General features: G+C 51.1%; 1 protein-coding gene across 8 annotated transcripts in view; it reads right to left on the bottom strand.

Annotated features, from left to right (window-relative positions):
* VWF (von Willebrand factor) overlaps nt 1-25,908 on the bottom strand; it is a 203,779-nt gene that overhangs the window by 21,986 nt on the left and 155,885 nt on the right. For all 8 annotated transcript variants that reach the window (XM_079936255.1, XM_079936253.1, XM_079936258.1 and 5 more), the window contains 15 exons: nt 23,826-25,180; nt 22,306-22,422; nt 22,085-22,225; nt 21,650-21,793; nt 18,751-18,915; nt 17,655-17,698; nt 17,172-17,349; nt 15,107-15,327; nt 13,518-13,710; nt 12,986-13,327; nt 11,005-11,204; nt 4,878-4,980; nt 4,410-4,484; nt 2,095-2,199; nt 744-949 (listed from right to left, as the gene is read on the bottom strand). In XM_079936255.1, coding sequence (XP_079792381.1) covers nt 744-949; nt 2,095-2,199; nt 4,410-4,484; nt 4,878-4,980; nt 11,005-11,204; nt 12,986-13,327; nt 13,518-13,710; nt 15,107-15,327; nt 17,172-17,349; nt 17,655-17,698; nt 18,751-18,915; nt 21,650-21,793; nt 22,085-22,225; nt 22,306-22,422; nt 23,826-25,180 — 3,589 coding nt within the window. The remainder of the gene's footprint in view (nt 1-743; nt 950-2,094; nt 2,200-4,409; nt 4,485-4,877; nt 4,981-11,004; nt 11,205-12,985; nt 13,328-13,517; nt 13,711-15,106; nt 15,328-17,171; nt 17,350-17,654; nt 17,699-18,750; nt 18,916-21,649; nt 21,794-22,084; nt 22,226-22,305; nt 22,423-23,825; nt 25,181-25,908) is intronic.

Genomic DNA, 25,908 nt, shown 5'->3' with positions numbered 1-25,908 from the left:
TACAATGAACTCAGTGAATGAGACCCCCGGTTCTTGGATTAAGAAGCCCCCCTAAAAAGTGTTACCGCCCAGAATCCCACTTCTAGGAATCTATCCCAAAAGACACTCTGGCAAAAATACAAAATGACAGATGCAGAAGGCTGTTGCAGCGTCACTAGTAACAGCAAAAGGCTGAAGCCACTCAACTGTGAGTGCACACGACTGAACCAAGATGCATCCTTGCCGTAGATTACTAAGCTGTGAAAAGGAGTAAGGCAGATCTCCATATACGGACAGAGGATAATTCTACTATAAATTGTTAGATGAAAAAATACACATTCAAAACGGAATTTATAATATGCTACCCTTCTGGGGAGAAATAGGAAGCGATATAAATTTACAAAACTTGCTTATATTTTCAAAAAGAAAAATAGATGGGTACACCAATGAAAATGATAAATTATGAAGGGAGAGAAGGAGCGAGGTAGGGAAGGTGAGGGTAGAGGTGAGATTTCTGGGAGCGCATCGTTTTGTAATTTAGGTTTTAGAATCATTCACGCGTTTCGAATCATCTATAGCACCCAGCCATGCTCAGCACATGGTAGCGTCTCTGTAAGTACCTCCCGAGCTAATTAGATTTAGGCTGAGATGGAATGCTGATGCCCCTTCACTGGGCCACACAGCACTCGTGTGGGCAGGAAGGCAAGTCTTCCACAGGAGGATGTGTACGGCCATCGTCCCAGCTGGAGCCGAGCAGCCCCTACCTTATCAGGGAGGCAGGTGGTGGTGGTGCAGCCGCAGTCGTTGGTGACGGTGGAGGCCAGGTACCCCAGTGGGCAGGTCACCGCCGAGCTGGTACAGTTGCAAACACACTTATACTCATCACAGCACTGGGTCTTCTGAAGGACCGGCGTCCGGTGCGGGGGACAGGAGGGCGGGGACGCCCTTGGGCATTCCTCCTTCCTGCAGGCTGAGGGGCAGCACGAGGTGATGCCCCGGTCCTGCCACACTGAGCCCTGCACTCAGCCTGGGTTCCTAAGCATTCAGCTACTATATAAGGTCCCAGGGAACTCTAGCCCCAGAATATTAAGTCAGAAACACACGGGAGCCCAGCTCAGGAGCTGAGGGATAGTCAATCATACCAAAAAGTGGTTAGTCTGCAGAAAAATAAGAAAACTAACCCAAAGGAGAAATATGAAGCTATTTTAATGGAGAAGCTAAGGCTGCTAGGCTCCACCACCTTCCCGGGCACATCTGGAAGGGGTGGGGTCCCTCCAGCTGCAGATACTCAGAGATGACTGGTGTAGAATCTCTGAGACCCAGCGAGCCCTGGGCACATAGGTACTGGTTTGCATTTTTATAAGCTGGTAGCTTATGAGATCCTATCCCCAACCTCAGTACCTGGAATAATAAATGACCTACAGTTTTAGGTCCTCCAACAATGATGAATGAAAAAGGACAGCAATCTCGTCAAATCCACAATGCCCTTTTATCACTGCCAAATCCCATCCCATGCCTTTGCCTGTTCCCAGCTTTCTGCAGATACAACGTGTTCTCCCGCACTCGAGGGCTTTCATCTCAGAACTTGAGTGAGATTCTCAATCAACAGGATGAGAAATGGGTAGTGACTTAAAGTGGGTATCCTTAGTAACTAAATACAGAATTCAGCTTCTTGACATGTCCAGAAACTGTCTTTAGTCCAACCCTATGCTTAAATTGTAGTATTTAGAAATTAAATACATAAACATACAGAGGAAGAAAAATGTATAAATTTATTTGGGAATAAGATCCAGTGATTTGAACCAACCAAGGGTACATTCCTTCCCCTCCACGGCTTATGGGAGGTGGGAGAAAATAAAGATTAGATCTGGAGGCTTCTTCATCTCAGGTCCAAATGCCACCTAATAAGCCCAAAAGGGGGATGCCTGCACCCCGTTCCCCATCGTAGCCTGTGGCTGGGAGGAGTCTTAGGGCGCTCAGTCCACGTGTGACCCTGACCCCTTTGTTCTAGACACACCCCAAGCCCAGACTCAGCTCACTAGAATACAGGATGCCTTCCCAGACCAGGGGACAGTGACTGCACCGCCCGTCCTCACCCACGGAGGGAGAACTTACAGCAGGTGAAGTTGGGTCTGCACTCGCCGGGGTTGGTCAGTGTAGGCTGGAGGCCACCTTCGCAGTGAGGCACCGGGGGCAGGTCACAGCTCACCAGGTCACACACTGAGGGCCCAGAGAGAGAGAGACGTGCACTCAGAATTCAGCGAGGCTACTCTTGTGCTAGTGAGTGGCTCCCTACGCTACATTCCTACTCACGCAGACCTTCACTGTCACATATGTGATGATGATAAATTGAAGGCAGAGCTAGAGATGGAGATAGAGGGAAAGATACAGGAAGATGAAAAGAGGGGAAGAGATGGAGATAGAGATGGAGATACATGGACAGGGAGGGGGCGGGGGAGGTGATGATAGATAGACAGACAGATGATAGATAAATAGATAGATAGATGATAGATACATAGATAGGTAGAGAGATAGGAAGATAGATAATAGATAGATGATAGATACACAGATAGATACATAGATAGGTAGACAGATAGGAAGATAGATAGATAGGTAGATAATAGACAGATAGATGATAGATACATAGATAGATAGATGATTGATAGATAAATAGACAGTAGATAGATAATAGAAAGATGATAGGTAGGTAGGTAGATAGATAGATAGATAGTAGATAGATAATAGAGCTATCGATAGATAGGAAGGTAGATAGACAGATAGATAGATACAAGCCATGTTGATTACTCTTGTCATCTGCAGGGACTCCAGATCTCGGCCAATCACTTGAACCCTCTAGACCTCAGGATCATCTTCTGTAAGGTGGGCAGTCTACCTCACAGGGTCGGTCTATTGGTGTCTTGAAATAATGAAGGCAAAGTGCCTGGCACGTGGGAGAAGCTTCACAATGTCCACAAAATGAGGGCTTTGAACTAAATGACCCCCAGTTCCCTCCACTGTTAACATCTTAAGACCTATTTTTACTAAATTGTTCTCCAGTCAGATTCGCCCCTCACTCCCGCCCCGCCACAGAAGGCTTCTCTTTATCCCTGCTAAATTTCATCAGCCTAAAGCAATGTCTCAGATGATTTCTTTTTTAGATCCTCAGACTGTCTTGATCTATCTGCTCTCCCTCAAAGGTTTCATCGCCTCAAACTTCACAAGCCTGTGCTTTATGTCTTCATCTGTACAATTAACAAATGCCTGTGACAGGACGGGGACAAAGCACTAGAGACTTCCTGCCGTGTTTCTCAGAATTCCATCAGCTCTGGATTCATTTAATTATACCGTTATTCAGCCCATTATTCACGATGCAGGTTGCAGGCCTGTAATGAAACCCTTTGACAAATAACGTGTTGAAGTCAAGGTGCCCATGTGTGGCCTTTTCTACAGTTACTCTGGCATAACTGGCTCTGCAGTAAATCCCTTGCACCTCCCCCACCAGTGATTACCCCATTCTTTTATTTTTGGGGTATCGTTGATAACAATATTACGTGTTTCAGGTGTACAGCACAGCGATTCACAATTTTTAAAGGTTATACTCCGTTTATAGTTGTTATAAAATATTGGCTATGTTCCCTGTGCTGTACAATATACCCTGGTAGCTTATTTATTTTATACACAGTAGTTTGTACCTCTTACTCCCCTGCCCCTATCTTGCCCCTCCCCCCTTCCCTCTCCCCACTGGTAACCACTAGTCTGTCCTCTACATCTGTGAGTCTGTTTCTTTTTTGTTATATTCACCAGTTTGTTGTATTTTTAGATTCCACATATAAGCGCTATCATACAGCATTTGTCTTTCTCTGACTTCTTTCACTAAGCATAATACCCTCCAAGTCCATCCATGTCGCTGCAAGTGGCAAAATCTTATTCCTTTTCATGCCTGAGTAGTACTCCATTGCATGTATGTACCACATCTTCATTATCCATTCATCTGTTTTGCGGGGGGGGGGGGTTCCTATTTTTTGGCCACGCCACGCGGCACTCGGGATCTTAGTTCCCCAACAAGGGATCGAACCTGTGCCCCCCGTGATGGAAGCATGGAGTCTTAACCACTGGACCACCAGGGAATTCCCTATCCATTCATCTGTTGATGGTCGCTTAGGTTGCTTCCATATCTTGGCTGTTGCAAATAATGTTGCTGTGAACATTGCACCCCATTCTTTTTTAATGCTTTCAAAACTTAATTTAATAAGTCACAGCAGAATCTTTCTAGGAAACAAATCCTTTTTTCCAGAGGCTACTCTTTCTGGGTTTTGGAAAATCCACACCCTGCTCCTGACCACGAGCCCCTTCAGCACCACCACCTTGGCCCCCTCTCCCCAGAGCGGGGCTGGGGTTGGACCCCGAGAAATGCCACGGGTGACACATACCACACTCGTACTCGGGGCAGCACTGCTGCGTGCTCTGCCGGAGACGGGCCACCTCGCACGGGCCGCACGCAGGCGCTGGGGGAGAAAAGGCCGCGGAGGTCAGAGAAAGAGATGGCAGTACCCACTGCAGACTCTCGGCGACGGGAACCAGCCAGGCCCGCTGACGAATGAGTCTCCCGGTGTGTCCTGCTGTCCCCTCAGACACACCCTCGGGAGAACAAGGCTGAGGGCCAAGGAGGGGACAGCAGGGCAGGCACACACACACACACACACACACACACACACACACACACACGCACACACACACACACGCCCCCGAGAGCTCTACCCCCGTGCAGAAAGGGGAGCCCAGCCCGGCGAGGCAAGGAGGGTGGGGCTGGCGTGGGGAATCCACGTGTGGATCTGGTCCCCCAGGTCTGCAGACAGGTGGCCTCGGGGCCTGGCGGGAGCCCTAGGGAGGGGCCTCACCTCGGGCTGTGGGGCAGGGCTGTGTCGTGCAGTTGACCTTCCGCCCGCTGAGGCACATGCAGATCTGGCAGGGCTGGTGGTCTGGGACCCACGTTTCCAGAAGCTGAGGGAGAACGAGGTTCAGAGAGGGCCCAGGAGTTCATGGAAGTTGGGTCCCCCCACCCCTGGCTCTGTCTCCCTGGGGGACACCCAGTGCCCGAGCCCCGCCTGGGTCAGAGCTGCGCAGATGAACCAAGACAAGCTGACAGATGCTGAGGACCCTGCGGAGGAGGCAGCTGGAGAGGCCTGGGGTGCCCGGGGCACCCACACTGCTTCGCACACTCGGGGGAAGGGCAAGCCCCAGGTCTCAGAAAACATGGACATTTCATCACAGCCCTTCTGATGGTGACACTAAAACAAAGCAAGGCGAGAAAATGAGGACTCCCGTGTCACCCCGCCAGCCACTTCCCAGGCCAAAGGAGAAGCTGGGCTGCAGCTTGAGAAAGAGCCACTCATTTCTGCAATGGACTTAAGACTATGCGGCAGGAAGAGCTGAAGGGGGGACAGCAGGACTCTCAGAACCCTCACATTGTTGGGACTGGTGGTGACGTTCCAGACCTGGGTGCAGTTTCCAGGTGAGGGTCACCAGGGCAGCAGGCATCCCCACTGCACAAGGGCTTCAGAGTCAGGAAGCCCCCCAACTCCTACGTCGGTTGGCTTCACCCTCCGTGCCACTGCCCGGTTTCCTCCCAGGCGAGGGGAGGGCCCCCCAGCCTGCCTCCCAGGACTGTGCAAGAAGCAGGAGGCTGTGCAGAGCACAGATGGGACTGCAGAGCCGGGACTGGGGCCCTTTGGGCTCGGCCCTCAAGGGAAATCCCAGTGAAGTCACCCCTGAATAAATGCCTCCTCATCCAGCAGCTCAAAGGCCGCTAGAAAGTCCCCAGGCCAAGAAGGTCTTACTTATTCCGTCTGCTTCCATGGTCCGCAATGAGCATCTGCCGCGGAGAGGGAGAGAGATGGGACATCTCCGGGTAAACCCCTCCCCGGCCCTGCCCGTCCTCCTGTGGGATTAAACCTTGGAGGCTTCCCTTGACACCTTCTGCTGCATCCACGTAACCGCCCACATCTGAGCGGCAGGTGTCACGTGGCACGGTTTAAGGGCTTTACATAAACTACTCATTTAATCCTCATCGCAGCCCCGTGACCGGGACATTCTTAGTTATCCCCACTCGTCCAAGGAGAAAGCGGAGGCGCTAGCTCGGGGTCACACCGTCGCAGTGCAGAGATGGGATCCGGACCCAGAATCCACTTATTATCCCTGTGTTCTGCTGCCTCCCGGTAATAAGTAGCATTAAACATGTTCAAGATATTTCCCCAAAGGCTTTACACTGACTCATCGTATGGTCCTTCTAGTAACCCTAGCGGGTGAGTATGACCATTACTTACACTGACCAGTGAGAACACTGAGGCACAGACCAGGAGGTCGACCGGGGGCACAGCCGGGGTCTGGACCCGGCATCCTGGCCCTGCACACCACATGCTCTCTCTCCAAACCACAGCCGCCAGGCTCAGCCAGCCCGCTGAGGGGCTGTGGGAGTGCCAGGCCCTGGGTACACTGTCCCAGCCCTCGAATGGCTGACGGTCAAGCCGAGGAAATAGGACTTGCCCGTGAACAGGTGAATGAGATCACGGAATACTACTCAGCCACGGAAACAAACGATGGAACGTACAGTGTGGATGGATCTCGAGAGTATTACGTTGAGCGAAAGAAGCCAAGCAAAGAAGGAGTAATACTGCATGAGTCCATTTACATAAAATTCCAGAAAATGTAAACGGATCTATAGTGACAGAAAGCAGACCAGCTGTTGCCTAGGGATGGAGGTGGGGACTGGGGGTGTATTAAACAGGGGCATCAGGGAACTTTCGCAGGTGATGGAAATTTCATTATCTTCATCGTGATGACGGTTTTTACAGATGAATGAACTTGTCAAAATTCATCAGATCGTGGGCTTCCCTGGTGGTGCAGTGGTTGAGAGTCCGCCTGCCGATGCAGGGGACGCGGGTTCGTGCCCCAGTCCGGGAAGATCCCATGTGCCGCGGAGCGGCAGGGCCCGTGAGCCATGGCCTCTGAGCCTGCACGTCCGGAGCCTGTGCTCCGCAGCGGAAGAGGCCACAACAGTGAGAGGCCCGTGTACCACAAAAAAAAAAAAAAACACGAAAAAATTCATCAGATCGTACATTTATGTTTGGCGCTGTTTACTGTCTGTGAACTCTCCATAAAGGTGATTTTTAAAATAAAAAAAGAGTGCCAGGAGTGCAAAAGAAGAGTTCACTAGGGCTGTGGGCTCCAGAGAGGCCTCACATCCTTGGGGACGTGGCCACTGCAGGAGGCTGTGCTTAACCTGGCGGGCAGGGTGCAGCCCTGAGGCCCTGTAAGCAGGACCTGCCTCAGAGGGAAGAAAGTTCAACAAGGACAAGCCTTGAGCGGGTGGAGACGGGGAACAAGGACCAGGAAACAGAACAGAGGCTGCAGCGGCTACTATTCCAGCTTCTCCAAGGGGCTGGGAAGACCCAGGGAGGGGCACAGGGACAGGCGAGGCTGGGCAGAGCGGAGGAAGGCGGGGGGACTCACACATCTCCCCAGGCCTCTCTCTGCTCTGCCTCTTTCCTGCTCTTTTACACGGACGGTGATGCCAAGAACACCATAAATCAAGGGATTTATATGTAGACGTTTAAACGGCAAAAGTGATGAGATAAGAACGGAGATATATATTTATATATTAGGGGTTTCTTTTCTCTCTTTTTTTTTTTTTTTTGGTTGCACTGGGTCTTAGTTGCAGCATGCAGACTCCTTAGTTGTGGCATGCGAGCTCTTAGTTGCAGCATGCATGTGGGATCTAGTTCCCTGATCAGGAATCGAACCCGGACCCCCTGCATTGGGAGCGCAGAGTCTTTTACACTGAGCCACCAGGGAAGTCCCTTCTTTTCTCTTTTTAAAAATGAACTCCAGACATCTAAAATTCAAGAACGAATTATACAGCTTTCCAACTCTCCTTGGCAACATCACAATAGATGACCAAAAGCAGGTGTTAAACGTCCTCTTCCAGGGATTTCCATTTTCCCAGGAAGCTTTAATGAGGCAGGTCAGAATCTATGGCCCTGAAAAAGAGCCCTGTCTGGCAAAGGCTAAGCTTCTAAAAGCGCCCGCGGCCAGCCTTACAGCAGTACCCCTGGCGCATTATGCAGCCAATCGGCCAGCAGAGGGCACTCCTGCATCAGGACAGGCCAACTCCAGGCAGCCCTGTCTCAGCCCCCAGGTTCCAGGGCCTGGTGCAGGACTGTTACCTGGACAGAACAGGTAAGCGAGCTGGCTGGAGTTAAAGATTAAATAAAGATGACAGGAGAACGACCTGCAGAGAATGCAGCAAGGGAAAACTGAAGTCTTCAGAGCCCAAGGTCAAAGCAGGTACTCAGGTACAGGTACAAAGCAAGTCACCAGGCACTGCCCACCCCCGCCAGGATCTGAGGGAAGATGCAAATTAAATGTCAGCGCTGAGCCGCTACAGAACAGAGAGGAGACGAGGCTCAGCAGACCGTCTGGGTGATGCAGGGAATCCCCAGTGGAGCTGAAGCAGCGCTTGCCCAGCACAGTGGGGGGTGTGGGCAAGGCGGGACAGCCCATGCATGGCCCCAGATCCCTTTAGAGCCGGCTACAAAGGCAGAGTACATTTTGTAAAATACACAAGAGCTATGGAAACTGGTAAATAGTCTGCCCTTCCAAAATTACCACAAGAGATTTCTACCCTGGATTATTTCCCCGAAGAAAAGTTTTCTGGGCTTTATTTTTCAGTTTCAAGAAAATTCACTTAATAAAAATGTTCTTCATATTAGATTTTTATTCCCTCTCTACTTTGAAAATCAAAGCTGGACTGGCTGGATATTTGTCTTCGTCCGTTTAAACTATATTTTCTGAAATAACTAAAAACGGCTGTGTTCCCTTCCTAGTTGTTTATTAACTAACTTTATGTCGCTTGATTTTAGAATGTATTTATCAGACTGTATCTATGTCAAAATACTGCACTATTTGGATGCCCTCTTCATACACCTCTGATGCATATTCCCATGTGTGGGACTGAAGGGGCAGGGAGCAGGGCAAAGGGTCAGAGAGGAGGGGGGGGGAAGGGGGCAGAGACCCTAGGATAACGCCCTCGGGTCCCTGCAGACACCCGACTCACAGAGAGCCAGAAATGCAAACCTGAGCTTCCTTCTCATCTCCAGGATGCCAAGGAAGGGGGCAGAGACCATTTCTGACTGCCTCTGAGAGCACCTTGCCACCAACGGCAAAACCAGCCTGAAATGACCACTGGGTGTCTGCACCCCAGGGCAATGGTACACGTCACCTGCGCCCAGCGGGAGCCCAGGAGCTGTGCACGTCAGGGAGAGCCGTGTAAGGTTTTGTCAACTCTTGGGGGAGCATTATGGTACCGGCAGGTACTCAGTTTGGCCAGCTGAAAGACGGCAGTAGAGCGCGACTGGGCTTCTTTCCTGGTTCACCTATTACACTGTGAGAACGAACGGGATCCACTGGGCTAAAGCCCAGCGACAGAACAGAGCCGGTGGGACCATCCAGGTAATCGCCTTATTGGTGCCATGCTCGCATGGACACCCAGTCAGCTCAGAGTTTAGCTCCCAGTTCCCGTGAGACCAGTGGCAGGGCTTGGACACTATAGGGTGACCTGGTGTAGTGCATAGGGTCTTTTTAAATCACCTCTTGTCATCTGAGCCTCAGTTTCCCATTCAGAGGGACATGTAATAATTACCCTATGGAGCTCTGGGGAGAATCAAATGAAATGGTCCATTTCCTAGCTTCTGATGGCAGGGACAGAATAGTGTAATCCTGGAATGACTGTTTTCATCATTCTCCGGTTGGTTAGCTAGCTTCACCATGTGTTCTCCCAGTTCTGATTAAATACAGTGTTAAGTCACCTGACCTGGTCCACTTAGTGATGAAGGTCTTCCTTGGTGATGATGGAGATGTTAGGTCTTGAGTGCAGCCCATGGTCATAGAACACATCCTCCTTTGCTAGAAGCCAAATGTGCTGCCCCTCTACCAGGCTCTGTGGTATCATCACTGCCAGTTTGAAAGGCAGGACCACTGCCCGCACTCACAGGTCCACAGACACACACCGCCCCAGGCACTACGATACACACATCGGCAACTTTGAAGAGGTATGACTGCCGTCTGAGTCCAAGATGAGGGAGTTTGGTAAATAAATAGCCTTTGAAAATAATGATTCCTAAAAGGCTAAGAGAACTGATGACTTGATGACTCAATGACTTCCAAGAAGATCAGCCCAAAGGGGACCTAGCAAAAGGGAAATTCATGTATCGAAAAGAGCAAGCTCTTTGGAATCAGACAGAGCTTCAAATACTAACTCCAACTCCCAACCCCATCTCCTACGAACTGCATCCATGGGCAAGGTACCAAGCTCTCTAAGCCCTCATTTTCTCATAGGTGTTTTGTGAGTATTTATGAGAGGGGATGCTACACACACACACACACACACACACACACACACACACAATTCTATAGGCTAATAAGTCTGAGAAGCAAAAGCTTGCAAGGTACATTAGCATATCAAAAGCTCTAAAGAATCCTGCAATAAAGAAACCTGTCTAACTTGCTTAGCCGGTGTTTTTTAAAACCTCTTGACCACAGGTAACTGTCAATACCTTGCCTGCTAAACACACCTTTGAAAAACGTTGAAATAATGAATATATAGTACTTAATACAATGTAAGGTACCTAATATATCTTAATAATGGTAGACATCACCATATAAAATATTCTTTTCCCATCCCCTCCTGGGTTCCTAGCATTCTACTACGATGGATATGATAAATATAGTAATGGTAGCAATGTGTCGTGACACTCTGGTGTTTGATCACACAGCTAACCCTAACAGATCCGGGTTCTGAACCAAGATGTGTCTGACCCCAAAGCCGTTATGCCGTACTGTCTTCCCATCCCTCGGGGACCCCCCCCCCACCCGGAGAGCAGAGCCCTTCAGCCGAGGTTAGAAGGGGCCAATGACGGTGAACACTTCCCCCTACCGGCCCCACGGGGGGCGAGAGGCCAGGGTTCCTACCTGGTGCCGGATCCCATCGTCACCGACGCACTGGGTGCAGGCCTCCTCGGGGACACAGCTGCCTTCCAGCAGCACGTGGTGCAGGGGGCAGAAGCAGCCTTCTGAGGGATGGTCCCCACAGGAGCTCGAGTTGCCCTCACATTGGCGGGGGCAGCCGCGCTCACAGTGGTTGTAGACCAGGGATGGTGGGCACGGCACAGCTGCAGACAGAGAAGGGGGTCACCCTCAAGGGTCTGCACCAACCAGAGGGAAGTGGTTCAGCTTCAAGGCAGTTGATCATCTAACAAACTTGCCGGGGCAGAAACTGCTAGTTTCCACCAATTTTCATTCTCTCCATCTTTCATAGAAATAGACCTTCAAGCCGGGCACGTGACCACTCAGAATAAAGACTACATTTCCCAACTCCCTTGCAACTAAGTGCAGTCATGTGATTACATTCTGACCAATGACCTGTAAGAGCAAGTGTAGACTCTTAACAGCAGTTTCTAAGGATCATTTTTTGAAAGACAGCTGTGTCTCTGGCCCTTTTCCTTCCTTCCCCTCATCCCGCCCCTTGGAACTGGATGTGATGCCCAGCGCTCCATCTTAAACCGTGAGGAAAAGGCTGAGGACGGAGCCAAGAACCAGAATCCACTCTGAGACCCAGAAAGAGCTGGGACTGCCTCCCTCTGACCAGCTGTGTGACACAGAATTTTATTTCTCTCTTACTTGTAGCCAAATTTAATCCCAACTGACGATGTGAACCTGTGTATCCTTAGGAAGTTCTATGGTTCTTTTCTTTGAATACACATATATTTAACACTTCGAAAATTCTCTTAACCTTAAGTAAGGAATCCACAGCTATGGAAGGCTGCCCTGGGAGAAAAGCTACAAAGTGATCCACTTCTCCCACTCTGGTCCTGCTCAACCCCTTCCTCACATTTTCACGGTGCCAAGGCAGGTGGTAGAGAAGGTTTCCAAGGATTTAGAGCACCAAAGACTTTCCTATAAATGCACGACAAATTGCTTGGAAGTAGACAAATTAATAAGCAGAGAAGGTGTGACCGGTAACTCAGAAACTGACATTTTCCCCTTAATCTGCAGGTAGGTTGAAAGGAGACTGTGTCATCCACGGGGACTCGGAAAACCAGAGCCCCAAAGACACCTGGGGGTTATCTAGTCCAACTATCTCATTCCAAGATGCAGAAACTGAGGTCCAGAAAGACTAAGGAAATAGCTGATGACCAGCTGAGCTGGGGCTAGGATGCCCAAGTCCTCCAGCCCCAGTTAAAGCTGTGACAGCATTATAATAATAAACTCGGAGACTCTGAGATGCCTGTACACATTGATCTCCCTCAAAAAAAAAAAAGAAAAAAGGTCAGGGATCACATTAGAAACTGAGGTTGCTGAAGTTCAGTGCTCTTATCACTCCAACACCCCCTGAGAGCAGGAGCCATGTCTGACTCATTCTGGTGTCCCTGACATGTTAAATATTAAATGCATGCCAAGTCCACGTAAGGAAGCTGACCTTGGGAGGTGTCTACACTAGCAATCCTGTGGTGTTTGTAATGAAGAAGCTTCTTGGTATTCAAATGGCAAAATTCCACTCACACTTCAAAATCCTGCTAAGGCATGGGCTGCTCTGTGAGCCTTTGCTGAAGCCTGGTGCCGTTCCAAATTCGAGGTGACTGACTGCTCAGTCTGTACTTTGCTGTTGCCGGGATGTGTCTCATACATTAACATCACATTCGTATGACCTGCAGAACTACTGCTAGAAAGGACCATGCTCTCATTTACATAGAAATTCATTACATAGAAATTCTATGTTCAAATTACTTATACATCTACCATCTTATTTGATCCTGAATGGAATCCTAGGAAACAGGAAATCCAGAGGTTTTGATCTTCATTGCCCAGATAAAGAACGTGAGGCCCAGAGAGGCTGAGCAGGTCCCCCATTCGTTGGTCTTCACAGCGTTTGGGGGTGCCTAAGGAGACTCACCACAGAAATCGGGGGTCCTCCAGTCGACACACACCCCCTTGGTCCGACAGAGGTGGGCATAAGAGGCAATGGCCTCACACACTTGCTCCTGGTGGCAACTGTCCTGCTGGCAGATGGCGTGAAATGTGGCCGGGGCAAGGACCGCGTGGCACTCGGCAAACAGCTCCGAGAGGAGGACCTGGCAGTGGGAGCCCCTGGAGATGGGACATGGCTCCTCGGGACCCAGCAGGCATGTCTGCCCCGGCTTCTGCACCGTCCACTCCTGGACCAGCGTCTTCCAGTCTGAGGTGACTGTGCCATCCCTCAGCATGAAGTCGTTGGCCCCATTCTCATCACAGATGCCTAGAGAAGCAAGGAAAGACATGGTTAGGAGCCCAGGGTGCCAACCCCTTGATGCCGGAGACCTGGCCATTCTCCATCACCGCCAGCGTCTGCACCTTACTACTGGACCCAGAAATAGCAGTGTCCAAGGGCCCTGAGGATAGGGCAAGGAGGGTTTATGTCAGGGAGGAGGGTCAGAAGATATTCTTACCACAGAGACCGTACATCTTTGAGGCAAAGGTCTTGGGGCTCAGCTGCAGCTGGAACTCGTTGTTTTGTGGGGTGAAGGTGAGGATGTGGCCCAGATGCTTGAGTCTGACCTCGTACATAATGGCACCGTAGACACTGACCTCCATGTCCCCACCCACGTAAGGGGCAGAGACCAGCCTCCCGTTCACCACCACCTGCCCAAAGAAGAAAACCACCCATCAGTAGTCAGGGCAACGAGGAATCCTAGGGCTTCACTCTTAGCCGCTTTCCAAAGCTCCTGACAGTTCCTACACGTTCACCCCACTCAAGCCCACTGTTATCCACAAACCCGGACATTTGCCAGCAGCTCTTCGAAGACAAACGAGCTTTGCAGAGCTTGGCAGAAGAGTGGACTCTTATAACACTGAACAGACAGCCATGCATCTGGAACCCGAAAGCCCAGGGATTAAGAGGAACCTTGAGTCACTCTACAGGGAAGATGACTCCTCAAGAAAAGCTGGGGAAGTTGCTTACTTGCCAACTGGTCAGCGCCCTATCTCCAGGAGCACCTAATAGGACTACTTTAAGCATTTGATCTGATTTGATGGACTAGCTCTTTGGAGGCCCCACAATATATCTTATCAAACCTATTAAAATATACTCATATCCCACAATGAATATAATTTTTGCTGTAAAAATTTTAGAAGGCTTTTTATCCTTTTTTTTTTTTTTTTTTTTGCGGTACACGGGCCTCTCACTGTTGTGGCCTCTCCTCACTGGTGTGGCCTCTTGCGGAGCACAGGTTCCGGACGCGCAGGCTCAGCGGCCATGGCTCACGGGCCCAGCCGCTCTGCGGCACGTGGGATCTTCCCGGACCGGGGCACGAACCCGTGTCCCCTGCATCGGCAGGTGGACTCTCAACCACTGCGCCACCAGGGAAGCCCGCTTTTTATCCTTTTGATTTTTCTATTTTTGTCTGTGAGCTACTCATTTAACATATGACGAGCTGTGATTTTTCAGCAATCACTGTGCACGTTCAAGAATTCTTGCAAGAGGAGAACATCTAACCCATAAGCCGCTTTCACGAAATGAAATATTTACGATTTCTAAATGAACGTGTAAAGAAGTTGGCATAAAGCAACCTCTTGTAAACATTTAATCAAACATTTATTTTTTATCAGTTTTGCAGTTTTCTTTTTGAATCTTGGGTCCACACATTTTGTTTGGGCCCAGAATATTTTCATAGGCCCTAAATATTTTCCTTTGGAAGGTTCGCAGCCCTGGGTACAGGGCACGTAATGCCTGCTGGGCAAACAGCCTGGTGTCACCCCCATTCTTCTACCAGTGCCAGAAACTGGCACGACATTCATCACAATGTAATGCTATCGAAAATGGACCCTTTCTTCCAAATCTGGACCCAAAACAACATGAAATTACACCACCAGGGAGATAGCAATGAGCCCCTCCTACAAAGGTGGCGCTCTGCTCACGGGGCAGGAGGCCGAGTCCACAACAGGGGCACCAGCTAAAACCGGCTGCCACCGGGTCCATGTGGCTTCCCCAAGGGTCTGCCGCTGCCACGCTACAGGACTCACAGAAAGCACCTCCTACCTCCATGTTGCTGCGGAGCTCAACCGAGACACCGTTGTGTTTCACCTCGATGGACTTCATGCAGGTCTGCCTTGCCCTGGCGCTGCAGGCGTCATTATGGAGCAGTACCTCCAGGTCTTGCTCCTTGTTGTGAAATAAGACGTACGAGCAGTTGCCAGTCAGCTTGAAATTCTGTCCATCAAAGGTCACGATGTGCCGAGTAGAGCTGCCAGTGCAGACACCTGGACGGAGAGAGCAAAGGATGGATATGACCTGCCCAGACTTCCTCTCCTATCTCCTCTGCTCTCTTTGGACTGACAGGGAGACTTGCGAGTACATCTTTCCATAGACTTCTGACATTGAAAACCATGTTAATGCTTCCCATACGAAAACAAAGAGAATCAGCTAGGGTGGCAGTAAGGAAAATTCAAAATGGAAAGAAACAGATACGATTAAAAGAATAATGTAGGTAATGAATAACGGAAGCACACGGAAGGGAGCGGGGAAACCAGCCTAAATAACTTTGGGGAAAAACTTACTATATACCCAGAGGCTAACGACAAAAAGAATTGTGCACAAATGTGTACTCTAGTTAGTAGATCTGTTTTTCATAAAGGTATTGGTTAGCAGTTCTGAAACTGCTTTACGTGTATTCTGTGTAGGGTCTACAGAGGAATGATGGCCCAGGGTTGTTCTAAAAGTGATCCTGGGCTTCCCTCGTGGCGCGGTGGTTGAGAGTCCGCCGCCGACGCAGGGGACACGGGTTTGTGCCCCGGTCCGGGAAGATCCCACATGCCGCGGAGCGGCTGGGCCCGTGAGCCATGGCCACTGAGCCTGCGCGTCCGGAGCCTGTGCTCCGCAACGGGAGAGGCCACAACAGTAAGAGGCCCGCGTACCGAAAAAAAAAAAAAATAGTGATCCTAAGTGAACTTCTGCTACACAGTAAGGAGGACGTCAAAAGAGAGAAAGAAAGAGAGCCTATGAGGGGTTGGATGCAAAAACAAACAAATAAATAAACAAAAAAAAATAACAAAACAAAACAAAAAACCCAGAAGGATGGCAGGGTGAAGCAGCAGACAGCGAAAGAATATAGAATATGCAACTGATATCAAAGGACCACTCCTGAGAGCTGGTAAGAAAATGCAGCTGCCTTAAACACCTGCCAGGCCGGTGAGTGCAGGGCCTCTCACAGAAGCACCAGTCGTATACGAACCTTGAGAGGCCACTTCCAGCTCCTCCCTCTCTGGGCTCCAAGCTGGAGGGAGGCTGACTACACCCCTTTCCCAGAGGCCAGGAGCCCACACAGGGATTAGGGAGGTGTTTCAACTCCAACTCAAGTTCAAAGTCTTGATTATTACCTGAGAGTGGGCATCTAATTACCAAATTGAGACCGTGTTTTACGACTTAAAGCAACCATAGAACTCTTTATAAATAAACAGAAATCATATGAGGTCTGATAGAGTTCTCATCCAGGCAAAAAGGAACTTCATCCCACTCAATAAATTCTAAAGGGAGAGTGAGATACAAGATACGGTTCTGATTTCAGCCCGCAAGTGGTGTCTGTTCATCATAATCAACTCGATCCATCCACTGCTGAGCAGGGATTGCCATAAGCAAACATTTCTCCCAGCCATGAGACAGGGGGCTAGGCCACCCCACAGACGAGCGCTCCCCACAGGTCTGCATGTGATGGAGCTGACTAGGTCCTCCTATTAAACCAGGCCACCGTGATGGTACACCCTGCATCCAGCGCTCAAACCCCTACAGGTAGGATGGGGGCTTCTCCCTCACTGCTGTCCCTGCACTGCCTGGACCCCCTAAGGGTGACTCGTCAACAGCCAAGCTGAGCACTGACCTCAGAAAATCAATTCTTCCTTCTGGTTATGACTATCTGGGGCAGTGCCCTCCAGAAGGCACAGGAAGGGAACAGGGAGCCCTGGGACTGCATGGAAACACGTCCCGAGGTCACGAGAGGGAAGGAACACGGGTGGAGGGGGAAACGGGCTTCTGGTCTACCTCTCTGCACAGCCAAGCGAAAAGCACTGCCCCTCGAACACCGTCCAAGCTGGAGAAGCAGAGGACTCACAGGGGCAGGTCCAGCGGCAGCCACAGGCCTCTTCCACCCTGATCGGGGACTGGCTGTTGGGGCAGGAAGGCCGCAGCTGCTGGTCACAGTTGACCCGGTGACTATTCAGCAAGGTCTGGCCATCTGGCAGGCAGGTCACCGTGTGGCACCGATCCGGCAAGGTCCAGATGTCCCCGGGCTGCAGAGAAAGAACCAGGTTCAGGCAGGGAATGGAATGAGGCACTTCAACACCCACCAGGCAACTGACCCCCTTGGAAAACAGAGAGACTAGGCCTTGGGCCTAAATGGCAGGGAGACAGGAAACAGAACATAGCATTTACAGGCGGATCCACCCCAACCACAACCAAAATTTTAAAAATAGAGGCTATAATGGTAAGAGGGAGAATTGGACCCAGACCAAAGGAGGAAAAGTTCACCAGGGGAATGAGGGCCCCAAATATACATTCCTGATCTTTCCTTCAAAGTCAACGGAAATGAACGTACCCTCCTCTCATTCCCGTCCTCATCCACGCAAACACTGATGAACCCTGAAACAGACACAAGCAAGATCTCTGCTCCCACCCACCATCCAGAAATTCCGAGCCCTTCACTCGGCTACCTGGCTGGTCCTCGAAGCTGGATTAACTCTGAAAAGAACGTGAGTGGGTTTAGCAGTGAGGATGCAGGTACAGGAGATTAGGAGGACGTCATCCCGTGGTTCTTTGTGGTTAGTAGTCATTACAGTGACACAACAGTGACAATATGGCAACAACCACAGTCAGTATCTCCTTGTCCTCTTTTGTATATAGATCAGTGCCTAGTGAGAGGAGGAAAACGCAGCAAGAGGCTGAAAACTTAAAAGAGATCAAGGTTCCTACCCGGAGAGCCATCGTCTCTCAAGAAAGGGCAATAACTCTGTAGCAGGTTTGGGCTCACAGCTAATTACATTAGGAAAATATAGAAAACCAGGTTTTCAAAAAAGCATGTACGGTAAAAATAAAAAGTTCCTAACCTTAAATCAACGTAAACTATGGTAGTTTGATGTTATATTCTATGTTATTGTATTTCTTTTTTTTTCATCTTTTCAGTTTCGTATTTTATTGAAGTATAGTCGATTTACAATATTGTGTTAGTTTCAGGTGTACAGTAAAGGGACTGTTATTTTTTTTCAGATTATCTTCCATTATAGGTTATTACAAGATATTGGATGTAATTCCTTGTGCTATACGGTAAATCCCCGTTGCTTTTCTAAAGCCCTTTATACCCATGCTGACGGTGAGCGCGGGGCATGGAAGAGGTCCCTGATCTAAGGGTGTTGGAGTTCCCTGCCTCTGTCTTCCACTTCTTTGACCAAGAGCTCGGTGCTCAAGTTAGCACGGACGGTAAGGATGGAAGGAGGTCTATACACAGAGAACTTTCTGGTAACCCCTTGGAGGTTTGCCTTACGACCTTCCACGAGTAGACACTTACAGGTCCCGGTCTATAACACAAACTTACTTCAAGGCCAAATCTTGTAGAGGAGAACCTTTGAGTCTCTAGATGGGTTCGGTTGCTTTTGTTTCTGTTTTGAGGGGGATAAGAAAAACATGCCAAGACTCACCAGAGCACAGCTTGTGGAGGAAGGAATTGCCCAGGGCGACCATGGTGGGGAGGTCTTCGATCCGCTGGAGCTGCACCACGTTGGAGCTGGCCCCTGGGCCCGCCAAGATCCTCAGCTGGGCCAAGTCATACCCGTCTCCAATCCCAATGGGGAACACCGCCACTCCTAGGGTTACAGAGGAGCAAGAAAGGGTCTGTGCCAGCCTTTGGCCAGGTGGGCTCAAAATGCGCTGGCCTGAAGCTACGCCCAGCGTGTGCACAGAGCCTCATGTTTTCCAAACTGGCCACTCACACCGACCCTGTGAGGAGGGCATTCAGTCAATCAACAAACGTTAGTGAGGTCCTGCTCTGTGTCAGGTACTATTCTAAGCAGTGAGGATACTGTAAACCAAGCAGATCAAGTCCTGGCCTCATGGAGCTTACACTGGGGAGAGACAGACAACACACACACAAGTAAGTAAATATCTAGTATTTCAGACCTGCATAAGTGCTTAGGAAAAAACAAGATGGGGTAAGGAAGATAAGAGTTACTAGGGTAGGGGTGAGGGTTATTGTTTCATACAGGATGGTTGGAGATGTGTGCGGTGAAAAGATGAAGGGCAGAAGGAGCCAAGAGGACATCCTGAGCACAGAGACAGTGCGTGCAAAGGCCCTGGGGCAGAAAATTGGCTGCACAGTCCAGGGAGGCCAGAGCAGAGAAAGCGGGAGAGGGACACAGATCATGCAGAGCTTCAGAGGCCGCGGGAAGGACTAAACATGTTCTCTGAATGAAATGGGAGCCAGCCGAGACTTGAGAGCAGAGGAGTGACGTGGGTGAGCTGACTTCAATGTTTAAAGGGTCACTGCAGCTGCTCTGCTGATTGTGAACTTCGGGGGCAAGGATAGAAGCTCGCAGAAAGCTGTTCCAGGTAGAAAGCTATTACAGTAATCCAGGTGAGAGGTGATGGGGGCTTGAACTAGGAGACAGTGGTGCAGGTGGTATGCAGGTGATACGGCGTGGTGGCATTCTCAGTGTATTTTGAAGATGGAACTATAGTTTGTTGATGGACTGGATGGACGTATGGGAGAAATAGAGGAATTAAGGACGCTGAGGCTTTTGGCCTGAGCAACTGGAAGGATGGAACCGCCATTTTCCTAAGATGGGAAAGACTGTAAGAAGAGGGGATTTGGAGGTGAGGGTCAGTAATTCAGTTTATGCTGAGGTGCCTGTTGGAACATCTAGGTGGAGATGTTCTAATTCCTAATCCAGACTGGAGATAGGAATTCTTAAGTCAATCGTGCATAAATGTATCTAGACGAATGACACAGAATGAGACCACCCAGGAGGTGAGTGTAAGAAGAGAAGAGAAAATGTCAGTCACAGGGCTTAGCCCGGGGTACGTGCGCCTACAGGTGAGAAACAGGCTTGGAATGGTTCAGTCATGTGCCCTGGATCATGTCTGTTTCCTCCAGACCACAGCTGCTTCCTTTCTCGATGAAAGACTTTCTTTGGATTCTTGATACTAAAGGAGAAAAGTCTCCATCATAAAATTACCCCAATTAGTTCTCCAGAAAGTTCTAGGTATTTGCAGTTTGCTTACGATTAGAGCTAATTTTCTGCTAGCAGCTTTTCACCTTTTCTAAGCTGGTTGTATCACCCCAACGTACATCCTTTCAGGGTCCTTTTCCCCAAAATAATAGGTTTCATCAATAGGTCACATTCATTCATTTAACAAACGTTAAATGGTCACCTATTCTGTGCATCGTGCACAGACGATACAAAAATAAGCAAGCTTTTGCCCGTGCCTTCAAAGAATCCCTAGCTTGTGCAAGAAACAGATATCTAACATAAAAACAACGTGGTTTGCACATTTTGAGTCATTCCAATGGTACAGAAAAGGGAGTGAACAACTCTCGGGAAGACATCAGAGGAGAGACAGAGCGGGGTTTTGAAAGATGAGCCACGGCAAGGTGTCACGTCATGTCATCCCACTCACCCAGCCCCCCGCCAGCGCGACACTGCCTGCCCCGGCTCACGTGCTGTTGCTGTTCCCAGCACAAGCTCTCATAGGCACCGAGGCTCGGGCACACCTGCATCCGTCCCCTTCCTAAAGCAGCAGCCTTGGTCTCCTGTCCATCCTGCACCCCCCAAGCCCCTTAGGCTGCTACTGGACAGGGGCTCAGAATACAGGAAGGTCTCCGACGGCTCTCAAAGCCCCAAAATGTATCACTCTAGCCTCAGAGTGGAGAGAGGCTAAGGACACCACAGGCGCGGGGGTATGACCCAGCCCTCAACGCAGAGGGAATATGTGGAGAGGTTAAAAGGTACGGTCAAGGTCTTCCCTGGTGGCGCAGTGGTTAAGAATCCGCCAGCCAGTGCAGGGGACACGGGTTCGAGCCCTGGTCCGGGAAGATCCCACATGCCGCGGAACAACTAAGCCCATGCACCACAACTACTGAAGTCCACGCGCCTAGAGCCCTCGAGCCACAACTACTGCGCCTGCGTGTCACAACTACTGAAGTCCGCGCGCCTAGAGCCCGTGCTCTGCAACAAGAAAAGCCACCGCAGTGAGAAGCCCGAGCACTGCAACGAAGAGTAGCCCCCGCTCGCCGCAACTAGAGAAAGCCCGCGCGCAGCAACGAAGACCCAACGCGGCCATAAATAAATAAGTAAATAAATAAAATACATTTATAAAAATAAAGTTACAGTTGAAAGCATGCAGACACATGAAGGATAAACACACATTTATTACTGCTTGGTGTCCAAATAACACAGGGATTGGGCAATTCCCCGCTGCTTGAAACCAGGCCCCATGTGGGTATTAAGTATTCAAAATCAGCCAGGACGTCGCAAAGTAACCGCCGCCCACTCTGAACCCGCTAGCAGTTTGCGGGCGCAGGACTGCACCCCCGACACTTACGGTTGGATCTGGCGGCAGCGGCGGCCTCACCCACTGAGTCCGTGGAAGTGCCCATGACCAGGATGACCACCGCCTTCGAGGCTTCAGGCCTGGCGCCGTGGACTTGGGATGTGACATAGCGCACCGCAAAGCCCAACGCGTTCCCTGGAAGAGAGAACGGGCCACACAGTCAGTCCTGATGCGGGGAAGGTGGGTGTGAGGCCGGCTGAGCGTCCTGCCTCCAGGGGGAGCCTTAGGTCATCGAAACGGAGTAACTCAGAGACTCAGAGAGTCTCACACACAAGTGAGATCGATCGGGAAGAGCACCTTGGCCCTTGGTTTACGGGGAAGAAAACGAAGGCCAAGGAGCCAAGGGCCGGCCGGGGTTAACCGGTCACTTACACCAAGAACTGGGGCCAGACGCGGCCCCTGCACCCCAGCCCGCCAGCGCGTTACCGATTTGGCTAGGGCCGCCCTCCTGCTGCATGTGGTCCACGAGGCTCAGTAAGTGGGTCTTCTCCAGGGGCACGGTCCACGGCACGTCGATGGTGGTGATACTTCCGTACTGGAGCACCGACACCTGGGTGAGCTGAGGGCCTGACAGGAGAGGAAGCACAGAAGTCACACTTTGAATCAGGAAGAGCCCCTGAAAGCGCCCCTTCGGGCGCCTCACTCACCTATATTGGCTCTTGAGATGAAAGCCTTGGCAAAACTCTTCATTTCGTCAAAGTAAGAAGCTGGAAAGCTGGAGGAGCCGTCCAGGAGGAGGACCACATCCAGGGGCTGGCTGCAGTCTGCAAGGAGAGCAGAGGGGAGCAACCAGGGCTGTGGGGGACTGGCACCAGGCCCCTGCAGCAGACACACACTCAATGGGTATTCAGGGCGCTGCCGACCACGCAGCGCCACAAAGGGGAGGCGTGTCCCCCGGTTCTGCACCTCGGCAGCTGGCGCCAGGCAGCAGGGAAGGGGGCCGTGAGTCCCCGGGTTTGGAGGCACTGGGGAGACTCCAACTCCACCCAAAGGCAGTTTAAATGCTACAGATGGAAGCAAGAGGCATCCTCCCCTCCATTTCGGGGGCTGCAACTCTTCTAGAACTGAGTGAAATACTGGAGCAGAAAACAGGCAGATGACAAGAGGAAACAGAGCAGCACACCGCTGGAAGGTGGGCTTGTGTGTCCTCAGGTCTCACGGGGCACGCAAGGAGCTAGAAGGTGAACCGATTAAAAATGCCTAAAGCTCATGTTAATGTTTGGGAACAGGGTCACGATCGCAGTGAGGAAACAAACTCTGGCCCAAACATTTTCTGAGGTTTGATGATGCTATTACTGAAATAGCACGAGAATTTAGACAAATCTGTGGCTCTGATGAAAACAAAAACAAAGAAACAAAGGCACGGATAACGAGTATGGGGATCAAGAGACCGTAAAAGAAGGCTAGTGATTCTGGGGCGTCCCAACCACACCAAGTCAAGGTGTTAAAGAGCTCGGAAGTGACGCATCGTTGGTATCAGTTAAGAGGCAATAATCACAGCCGTGGAGTTACGTCATTTCTGAGCACCTGCTAAGTACCGGGTACCGCTCTAAGCGTATTTCAAGTGCTAGTGTTACCAGCATTTTACAGATGAGGAGACTGATGGACACAGGGGTACTTGCTCAAAATTACCCCAAAATTATTACCAAAATAATTGCAAAAATTACCCAGCTCGTAGGTGCCAGAGGTGAGATTCAAACTAAGGCAGCCCGGCTCCAGAATCTACTGGACTTCCTGGCCTTGCCCTGAAGAATGTCAGGCGCTGAGAAAAATTTTATCCACCCAGTGTGGTAAAAAAAGCTGATAGTCGCCATATTGAACAGGCTGCCTCCAAGGCAGGGAGTGGGACTGGGTGGGGATGCGGCTATATGGTAAAGCAGGACTTGTATTTTTTTTACTCCATATCCTGGTTTTGCTTACATCTTAATAAGCTTGCATTACCTTTGCATTTTCAAACTCAGACCATAAGAAAAGATCCTTCCCCCCAAACAAAGATCACAGGTGCAGCTCCCTGCCCGGGAGGTGAGGAAACGCAGACACTCTGAAGGCAGGGGTCTGGCCGAAGGCACAGAGCAGGGAAGCCAGATCTGAACCTGAGAATCGCGTCTCCACCAAGGCCACCCCCAGTGCCCCCAAGTCCTCGCCCCCATGCAAGGCGCCCGCATACCTGAGACGGGGGCGGAGGTGGGGAGATGCGGCCCCTCTCTGGAGCAGCACCTCTGCAGCACCAGGTCAGGAGCCTCTCGGGGGAGCGTCTCGAAGTCCTTGATGAAGATGGGGGCCTGGGGCCAGCCGATCTTCTCCAGCTCCGGCACGTCCACGCGAGGCCCCACTCCGATGGGCACCACCTGGATGTCTCCGGGCATCCGCCTGATCTCATCTGAGGCCGGGCTTCCCGTGACCATGTAGACCAGGTTGGGCGCCTGCCCCCGGTCCCCCTGGCTGGCCGAGAAGCTGTGCTCCGACAGGTACTGCAGGGCCAGCCCGGTGTTGGTCCGGTTGCCACCCCGGTAGCGGATCTCCCGCAGCCGCCGCAGGACGTCCTCCTTGGACTGCGCCTCTCTGAAGGAGTGCTCCACGGTCACCACGTACGCGTACTGCAGCACCGTGACGTGGACACCGTCCTGGCCCACGTCCATCTGCCGGATCACCTCCTCCAAGAACTCTGTGCTCCTGTTGAAGCTGGCCTCGCCCACGCTGTCCGACCCTTCCAGGAGGAACGCCACATCCAGGACCACGGAGCTCCTCCTGGGCGCCAGCGTCACGGAGACCTGGGCCGTGAGCGGCCGCTGCGTGGGGGCAGGTGCTTCGGGGGCGAGGTCGCAGAGGTAGCTGATGATCTCATCCCTCCGCTGCTCCAGCTCGTCCACGCCGCTGAGCACGAAGGCCTTGTTCTCGGGGGCCTGCTTCTCGAGGAGGCGGATCTGCCTGAGGCTGGCGTGGGGCCCGATGCCCACGGGGACCAGGACGACCTTCTTCTTCTTCAGGCCCTGGACGTAGCGGACCAAGTTCCGGGCCAGCCTGGGGGGCTCCTGGCTGGCCGTGAGCAGCAGGGCCACGCGGGAGGCCTCAGGCCGGTCCACCTTGCTGAAAATCTGGAAGAGCGTGTACTTCAAGACCTCGCTGGTGGAGGCCACCTCGCTGCCCGCGTACTTCACCTGCCCGGCGATGCGCCGCAGCTCCGACGGCCGCTTCCGGTCCTGCAGTGCGATGTAGGCGTGGGAGCCGTCATGGTACTCCACCACGGCCACGCGGATGCGCTTCTGGGAGATGTGCAGACGCTCCATCACGCCCACCACGAACGCCTTCAGCGTCTCGAAGTCGGCCTCAGACAGCTTGGAGGAGCCGTCCAGCAGGAAGACCAGGTCCAGGAGTTTGCTGCAGAAGAAGTCGTGCAGGGGCGGCTCCGGCGTGTCCTCCACGTACGGGGTGGTGAGGTCAACCGGGCCTTCTGTGGGGGGCACCACCAGGCCTCCCGGTTCCCTGCAGGCTTCACAGGCGAGGCTGACACCATCACAGTGACTGCAAGAGGGGAGAGACCGAAATGGTTCAGGAAGAACCTCTGGGCACTTCCCAGCCCACCGAACCCGAGACCCCAAGGAACACTCCCCACTCGAGAGAGACACCATGTTTAACATAGTCCCCAAGCAGCCCCCCTACACACATACACACACACACACACACACACACACACACACACACACACACACACACTTCCCTTGAGTTTTGATCCCCTTGAAAGCCAAAGATTTCACCCACCCTAGGACCTGAAAAAGAATCTTTCTTCTTTCTTAGCAATCCACACAGCCATTCAAAGTTGGTTTATTTTCAACCTATGTCTCTAGCAACATAAATATTTAATTATAATCCAAGCCTTCTCCCAAATATCTCCAAAGACAAACACTGCTCTAAAATGTTGAGGCTGAGCAGGCCTTATAAATGTTCTATCGAAGACAAATGCTTGTCAGTATTTATTACAACAGAATTTAAGCTGCATGAACTCTGTACTATGTTAACATGTTGGGCCCTAAGGAAGAGAGGAAAACTGGAGTAAAATCATTTCAGAGAGATGAATAAAGATGCAAAATCCCAGCTTGATCCGGCAGAATAAAGTACTGGGAGTGGCACACGGGGGTCTCCAAGACGTTAGACAGAGAACGACAGTGACTCACTCATTCTTTCTTGCAATGGACCCACCGTTTACCCCCATCCTGTGCCAGGGTCTAGCTGTGCTCCACACCCAGCCCCAA

The sequence above is a fragment of the Stenella coeruleoalba genome (genome assembly GCF_951394435.1).
Source record: "Stenella coeruleoalba genome assembly, chromosome: 11".
Classification (NCBI taxonomy): domain Eukaryota; kingdom Metazoa; phylum Chordata; class Mammalia; order Artiodactyla; family Delphinidae; genus Stenella; species Stenella coeruleoalba.
The sequence above is the reverse complement of the archived record's forward strand: the minus strand, read 5'-3'. Positions and strand labels throughout refer to the sequence as shown.